Raw genomic sequence first — 8,242 nt, forward strand, 5'->3', positions numbered from 1 at the left:
TTTAAAAGCTGCTCTGCTGCTTTAAGTAAGGGGTAGTCTCCCTTTGCAGCAAGTTTCATTTGGATTCTAAAAGAAAAAAAAGTTTTACATTTCTCCCTAGGGAGCGTTTAAGACAGTGAGGTCTGTAGGCTCGTTTTTCCTCTTGCCTGCTTTGCAGTTAAACTCAAGGATCTATACGCGGTGGCAGGGGGCAGGCGCCTGCTGCAACCCGTGTGTGTCTCATTGGCTGGCAGGGTTCATGCCTTGGCCAATCGCAGGGGGCCAGGTCGTCAAGGTGATGGGCACGCTAACACAGCAGCAGCCCACTAGCAGCCTGGGAAGGTGATGGCAAAGAACTTGTATGGTCCTGGGGTCCGGATGGGCAACTGGAACGAGGATGTCTACCTGGAGGAGGTGAGGATGTGTCCTGGAGGCTCCCCCACTGCTCCCACCCCCAGGCCACCCTAAGTTCCCCTGGACTTTGAGCACCCCAAGGCTCCTTTCTCCCCTAGCACACCCCGAGTACCCTACAATCCCACTCTCTGACCCTTCAGGAATCTCACCTGTGGTCCTGCTAACCAAGGTCTGTCCTTGGGTCCCTTGCCTTCTCAAACTCAGTCCTTTGACTCTCAAAACTCTCTCCCTTCCCTAGCCCCCCCACCCCCACCTGTGCCGCGGCCTCAGTGTAGAGCCCTTCTGAGTTCCTTTTCCTCTGTTTCCTAGACATTTACAGTCCCAGAGGCTGCTTTAAACAAAAATACCCCCCCCCATGCCCCACCCTGTCACACATATCCACCTGAGTGTCCCTGTTACTGACTGTCCATTCACTGCCTTGAATTCACCCAAGGTGGTCTTGACAAGGCCCTGGGCCATCTATGTGCCAGACTTGTTGGGAGGCGGGGACTTTCAGTGTCAGTCATCATACCACCAGGGAGACTTTAGTGGGGGACACATGGCCTCCAAGTGTTTCTCATGACTGTCACTGGCTGGAGTAATTATAGGTGATGTTTCCTTTTTGTGTCTTTGTCATTTTTCTAAACATTGTACAATGAAAGAAAAATATTAAAATAACGCTACAAAAACTTCCCCGTGATGCTCACATTTATTTCTTCTGTTCTCAAATTTTGCTTTTTCACTTGAGGTGCCTCTGACCTGAAAGCTCCCAGTGTCTGTGTTACTCAGAGCTGTTACTGGCCCTCCCTTTGGATTTCATTCATTTTCTTTCCTTCACCAGGAGCTCATGAAAGACTTCTTAGAGAAGAGGGATAAGGGACAACTTCTCATACAGAGAAACAGAAGACTAAAACAGAATCTTCTGAGACCGGTAATTTTAAATTCAAATACCGTTTTCAAAATTCTATCAAACCAAGTGTGAGTATATGTTAAGCAAGTGAGAATTCCATAAATGAGTTGTTATTAGGAAAATAGCAGTTTTTCTCTTTAGATCTGAAAACCACAATGTTTAAAATTCCTTAGGATTTCAGAAACATAAGAGAACTTTGCTATTATGTTAACCTGCATTAAGAAATGACTACATTAATACAGGGATTAGTAAAATGCCCTTAGTTGGTGCTGAAGAAATTTTCAGTGAATGTTGAATAAATTAATAATGGACTCAACCCATGTGCTTTTTCATCAGTTTCATTGTACTTCATTTGAGTTATTGGGGGGCTTCAGTTTGGCACATTTGGAGCCAAGTTGGAGGCAGGGAAATGAAGGATAGGATTGGAGGCAACTTGAGTGAATCCCTTACTGAAATGCTCCTAGACTAAGAAGGGAAGGAGGTCCATCTGAGATGGCTGTTAAGGAATTGCATGGTTTAAATAGAAACACTCTTATTCCAATTGCAGATGCAGCTTTCCGTATCTGAGGATGGATACGTTCACATCGGCGACAGCGTGATGCTTGTGAATCCCGACTATCCTGAGATGGAAGCTGATCTGTTTCTCAGCGGGGACCTGAGCCTGTGTTTGACTCCAGATGAGATCAGAGCCCATCTGAGTGATGAATTTGAGGTGCCCTGTGGCCTGAGTGCAGCGCCAACCAAGATCCCAGTTGGCAGAAACACTTTTGTCATTTTGAGGTAAAGATACGTTAAATTTCATCGTAAATGTCTGTTTTCACTTGTAGCTTAAGGATGTCCTGGGATTGGAGCAGGACTGATTGGAGGCAGAGGTTCTATGAACATTCTTGCTTTATTACCTTGAGAATTATCATCAGGGGGCCTTTACCATTTCTTTACCTTAAACATCAGGATAATTTGTGTTCAATTCAAAATGCTTAGTTCAAAGGCATTGCATCCAGGGAATTAAATTCATATTCTGTCTAGAAGCAAAGTGGGTTTTCCTAATAACATCTCAGAGTGTTTGGAGCTCATTTGAGGACTTTCATTGTTTTTAATGTTGCCATGTTATTTTTACACCAGAAGTATATCATTTAATGCAAAGTAGCATAACATGGGGATTTGCTATTTTAAAATTCATTGTCTACTATAAATATACTTGAGGAGATTTTGAAAATGAGCATTTAAACCCTTAGAGAACAGACACATAATTACAATTAAAAACATTGCTTTTACTTTGTTACTAAATTGTGATAGCCATGTTTATATTACAGGAATATAGCTTCTAAGTCTTTAATTTAGATTTATTTTGAATATGGATAATTTACATGAAGACAACTTCTGAGTTTCCTAGAGGATTAAGAGGGAAAATAGTATTAAATGTCTACAAATGTGTTACCTTGGATCTCTCTAGAGACCTCACTGCACCTGACCCAGTTCCTTAGCGTAGGATAGCATGACGTGCTCAGTCCACTCTCGGCTGACCACATGGGGATGCTCTGTGTTCTGGCCACGTTGGAAGGCAGGGCGTAGGGTGCTGGTTGGATTTGAAGCTTTTGTTTAGTGATGTAATTCAGGTGTGGTTACATGAATATACATTATCAAGAAAATTATAAACAAAATTGCACACACGAAAAATAGAGCTGTAGAATGATTTTCACTCAGAGAAATTAAATTATAATCATTGTTCACTGACAGTGCAGACAGAGAGACCATCGGCCAAGTTCTTAGGTACGGGCAGAACTTTTGCCTTGGGACCACAGGGGGATTTGAAGGCAGAATGGTGAGTCGTCATGTTGCATGTCTACTTGGGCCTGGTCATTTTCTTTCTGTGTGGGCAAGTGGCAACCTCCCGAGGTGGACAGAGAGCTCTGCAGGCATGGGCTCCATCTCTGCAGCTTTTCACAGGCAGTTTTGGGCTGCTTCTTTCCTTCTAACTTTGCAGATTTCAAAAATACACCCTTAAAATGGAGAAAACCTTGTTTTCAATGCAGCAGGCAAAAGTAAAAATTTATAGCACCTTTACCTGTAAGTTAAATGATTGGATTATATAATAATGATCTGATAGCTGTTTGATGGCACCAATGTTAGATCTGACAATTTGTTTTGACCTTTTATTGTCAAACTTCAAACTTCTGTCTGATATGAGATGCTTAACTTTGCGTAAATCAGCATAAGCCTTTGATCTTTACCTCCGCCTGGGGGACTAGGAGGTGAAACAGAACCAGACAAATTTGGGTTTGAATTCAGCTGAGTTGCATACCTATGGGACAGGACTTAGGTAAAATTATTTAATCTTTTTGAGTCTCATTTATAAAATGGGGGTTGTTACACCTTACTACATGCTTAAGCGCTTCACATATGTGAACTCATTTATTCCTCCAAACAAGTCTATGACAGAGGCACTATTTTACCCGTTTTATTGCTGGGGAAGCTGAGGCACAAGGAGGTTAAGTTATTGTGCTCCAAGTCACTCAGCTACTGAGTGGCATAGCTGGGACCATAATGTTTTTTCAGTGAATCAGAGTCCATTATTGTGTAAAGTGGCATTATTATTGTTGTTGTTATCATTATTACTTTGTACCACTGAATCAGTTCTGGCAATTAACCTATGACACATTGTAAATGGTGAGCTGCTGCCTGATTCTAAATGTGAAATTAGAGGAACTACCAAATTGTTGAAAGAGGGGAGTGAATCAGTGCTGTCCTTGTTCTCTCTTCTCCACCCATATCTAGCTCATTGTCAACTCCCTCTGCTCTCCCTCCTTAACACACCTTGGCTCATCCTTCATTCCTGGTGCCAGTGCCTCCACCCTGGCCCCTGTAACTTGGTCCTGAGCTTCTCGGAGAGCACATGTTCTCATTTCTGCCTCCTCTAGCTCTGTGCGCCCTGCTGAACAGTCACACCTTACCAATGCTCGTAGATGCTTCCCACAACCACACTCTATCATCTCTCCTGTGAGTCAGAAAACACTTGGGGACAGTAATTCAGTTGTACCTTCCCCATAGTGCCTCGTGGCACAGCTCTGCCTATGAAAATCTATCTAAATAGGCATAAATGACCTTCAGATTCAGGGTGAAGGTGGATCATAAAGAGCTAACAAGGAACCAACATTTCAGACTTTTCGGCAGGACAGGGTGGTTCTTGGCAAAGTCACAGGCAGCCAGATGGTTGCCTAAATAAATTCCAAGTGTGGATATCAATCCCAGAGGGTCATAGGCCCCCCATAGACTCAGGAATGAATGAAGATGTTGGTTTTAAGAGCACTTCCCTTCTACAACGAGCTTCATGCAACATTATTTATAATAAATAAATACAGTTTCTTGTGTCCTAAAAAAGAGGAGGGGATTAGGGACAGAAATGAGAACTGAGAGGGAGATTGAGTCTAGTATCCCAAGGAAGGACCCGCAGGTAGAGGTGATACGGAACCCAAAGTGGTGTTTCTGAGGTGGAGGAAAAATTAATGTTCTCATACAATCATTAAGAACAGGGATTCTGAAAATTGCTTTTGAGCACACTTGCCGTCAGCCAATTGAATGCTTCCTATTTCCCAGATTTTCGAATAGTGTAACATAGTTCATCTGCTTGCTGTCCTTTCCAGTTATACTTATCAAGTGACCACAGGACCCTACTGAAGTCATCTAAGAGGTCCTGGCTCCAGGAGGTGTACCTGACAGATGAGGTCTCCTACCTGAACTGCTGGCAGGCTGCCTTCCCCAACCCTCAGCTTCGCCTCGAGTATGAAGGCTTCCCCGTCCAGGTGAGCACAGCACGGGGAAGGCAGATGCATGTCTGATGCTGTTAAGTGGAGGCATTTATTGCTGTCTGTGAAAGGGAGGCTTGTTGTGGTTTCAAGGCCTTATACACCTATGTTCTTTCTCTCTCTCTTTTTTTCTTCATTTGTATTTCAAGCTTGGAGGACACTATTTTGCCCTGTGGCAGCATCCTGCATCAGTGTTTCTCAACTCTGCACCTTAGAATCATCTACAGAGTTTTATAAAAATACTGAGGCCCAGGCCCTGCCCCTGAGAGGGGGCTGAGAACCCCTGACCTGAGATTGTAAGGATGCTGACACTGCTTCCTTCCAGGTCTCTGTTAAGTCCTCATTTCTGAAGAGACTGGGAAATATTAGGGAAGTATAGGAGACAGTGGGGCAGCCATACAGGTGAACACGATTGTCCCACATGGCAGCATCTTTCTGTTCTCATTGCCGGGCGTTTTCTCAGGACCCTGGGCCCTGCAGGATGGGAGCCAGGGCGCGGTCCTGGTGGGAAGGCCAGGCTGGTCGGCACAGAGCTGTTTTGAGGGCTAGAGGCTTTGCTACTCATTCATAAGGCATCCAGAATGAGGAGTTGTTAGAATAGAAGTCATTGGGAGAATGTGGAATTACAGAGGGTTAAAGGTGGCTGTCCAGGAAGGGATCCCCAGTCACAGGTCACAGTAATCAGCCAGGCACAGTGTGCTTCTCCCCTGAGCTCTGCACTGGACCCAGGTCATGAGCTTCTGTCCTCCTGCATGGACGATATACTCATGGTCCATAATGACACGCACTTGACAAATTTCCCCTCTTCAGCTGGCCTTTGCCCAGCTTTGCTCTCTGTAGAATTGCCTTGCATTTTATGACCAAAACTGTCAGTAACTCTGTTTCTTCATGTAGAATGGGGGTGGTAATAATATCTGCCTTATGAGACTGTGATGATTAAATGGTTAGTCCATTTATAGTTTTGAATAAGGGGCAGGCACTCACTGCTTAACCTGCTGTTACATATATTATATTGTCAAAGATTGTCTCCAAGATCACCTTGAATGATTGATGTAATCAGTCGATTATGGTTTGCCTTCTAGCTTATTTGTGTGTGTGTGTGTGTGCGTATGTGTATCTGTTTTAAACAAATATATAGTACATTTACAAATTTTTGCTTTTAGGAAATTGGAGGCCTTAACTCATAATGCAAATAACGCCCTTTCTTTATCTTTAAAGGCAAATACCAAAATTCTCATCAATCACTGCCACACAAATCAGGGGCTAGTGGTCCACCGGCATCTTTTCTTAAGGTATTGTGTTGCAGGGTTCAGCAAACTGCTATGCTGTGGGTAGGGGCTGTGAATATTACCAAAGAAGCTCCAATTTAAAGTGTGACAAAAAAGTCCTTTGATTATGAAATATTGTCACATAGAACTTTGCTGGCGTGAAAGGTCCTATTAGAGCCCCTTCTGTTACACAAGTCCCTGTACCACGGGAGGATTTTAGCCATAATGGGGTCCCACCCCCCACAGCCTTGCCCAAATGGGGTGAAGCTTCCTGGCTTATAGGCTGTACTTTAGAGCCCCCTCCGCAAGGCTTTATATAGCATTCTGTCAAGTTAGGTGCTTTTGCAATAAAATGAATAGGTGCTAAGAGCTGTTTCGCTGTTTCTGCATTCCCACCAGTGTTCATTCTTTCCCACCCCAGGACCTATTTTGGAAAGGAAGCAGAGGTCGCTGCTCACACACACCTGGATTCGCACAGGGTGGAAAAGCCGAGGAACCACTGGATGTTGGTGACGGGGAGTCCCAGGAAGGACTCTCCCACCATGTTGGATGTGCCCAAACCACCCGTGGAGGACACCTGTGCCCTGGAGCAGGTGGCTGACCCAGGGGCCCAGTGACACACCAGGTGTGCTCTCATCCAATGTGGCTTTTCAAGAAACCAACAGTCTTGGTCATGTCTTGCACTGTTTTTAAGGTTCAGAGTTCTCTGAGCACTGTATTGAAATAAGGCTTTATGAAGATTATTGAATTAGTGGTGGGGGGGTCTAGGACACAAAAAAATTATTACTGGGAATAGTTCAGAAATGGTATTTGAAAGTGACAGATGAATTCCTTTGTCGGTGACAAAATTCTGAAGAACTCAGCTCCCTCTGTTTAGATCCTATGTAGCAGTGGCATCTACAATTGTGTGTTACCTTTTAAAGTTGTGCCTGTAATAAAGCTCTTGGCCTGTTCTGAGTTTTGGCCCCATACTTTCTCCCCACTTAGTACAGTGTACTGAGAAATCGCCAATATGTTTCTGTGAGCCGTGCCTTACCTTGGAGTTAACGATTTCCCCCTTGTATTTTTGCTTCTACCTCTGGCTTACGAGGGTCAGGATCTCAATCTGACCAATCACATTATTTTGTAATGATTTTTAACCTGCAGAATCTCTTTATCGCTGCCTATCTTTGAAACTGGCACATTAGCAGTGGCACCTATGTGCTCAGAAAGTTCCTGGCAAAATGTACATGTGTCCTCATGTATCTGTCCATCTGCTCCGTTTTTGTGGAGGAACTATGGCGGGTAAGGTGTCCTAATGGGATGAAGAGACCCAGCCCCATAGGTAAAGGTGAGCTTTAAGGCTGGTTCACATGTAAATATACTGAGAGGCAGAAAGTAAGTCAGAGGTGATGCAAATGCATTTTAAACAGGCAACTTCAAGCCTGTGTGGACTGACCCTCTCCAGGGAAGCAGGTGTTAGCCATCAAGTGCTACAGGATTTAGGGCAGTGGTTCCCATCTTTGGCTGCAGAGATTCTTATTTACAGGCAGCCAGGGTTGAGAGCCTCAGCATTGGGAGGTGGAGGGGGAAGCAGTGGTCTCCAGTGTCAGGAAGGCTTTTCACAGTGGGCCCCACCCTGGCTTATAGAGTTAAGTGATTGGCTCAAGATCACACAGCTCTCACAGAGCAGCACTGGGCAGGACCAGTCAGACCTTGCAGACCTTCTTCCACATCACAGTTCCTAACCTTGCACTCTCTGGACTTTGTGAGTCCATTCACTGTTGGGCTGTCACGTGCTTTGAGATGTCTGCAGCATCTCTGCCATCTACCCACTAGGGGCGGCAGGACACCTCTACCATGACAACCAAAAATGTCTCTGGACTTGCTCAGTGTCCCCTGCCCCAGGT

At 44.6% G+C, this 8,242-nt stretch overlaps 1 protein-coding gene across 1 annotated transcript; it reads left to right on the plus strand.

Moving 5' to 3' along the window:
- Positions 1 to 357: 357 nt before the first annotated feature.
- Positions 358 to 7,583, plus strand: CFAP161 (cilia and flagella associated protein 161). The gene is made up of 7 exons (XM_087829257.1): positions 358 to 393; positions 1,214 to 1,303; positions 1,830 to 2,062; positions 3,020 to 3,104; positions 4,924 to 5,082; positions 6,304 to 6,377; positions 6,775 to 7,583. The coding sequence occupies exons 1-7, from the start codon at positions 358 to 360 to the stop codon at positions 6,968 to 6,970; spliced, it is 873 nt and encodes a 290-aa protein (XP_087685383.1). The 3' UTR covers positions 6,971 to 7,583.
- The last annotated feature ends 659 nt before the right edge of the window (positions 7,584 to 8,242 follow it).

Source organism: Miniopterus natalensis, chromosome 22 (genome assembly GCF_054644295.1).
Source record: "Miniopterus natalensis isolate mMinNat1 chromosome 22, mMinNat1.hap1, whole genome shotgun sequence".
Lineage (NCBI taxonomy): Eukaryota > Metazoa > Chordata > Mammalia > Chiroptera > Miniopteridae > Miniopterus > Miniopterus natalensis.

Coding starts and splice junctions, on each gene's coding strand:
- CFAP161 (XM_087829257.1), top strand. CDS start 358: ATGGGCAACTGGAACGAGGATGTCTACCTGGAGGAG. Junction 2,063..3,019: donor AACACTTTTGTCATTTTGAG/GTAAAGATACGT, acceptor GTTCACTGACAG/TGCAGACAGAGAGACCATCG. Junction 5,083..6,303: donor ATGAAGGCTTCCCCGTCCAG/GTGAGCACAGCA, acceptor TTATCTTTAAAG/GCAAATACCAAAATTCTCAT.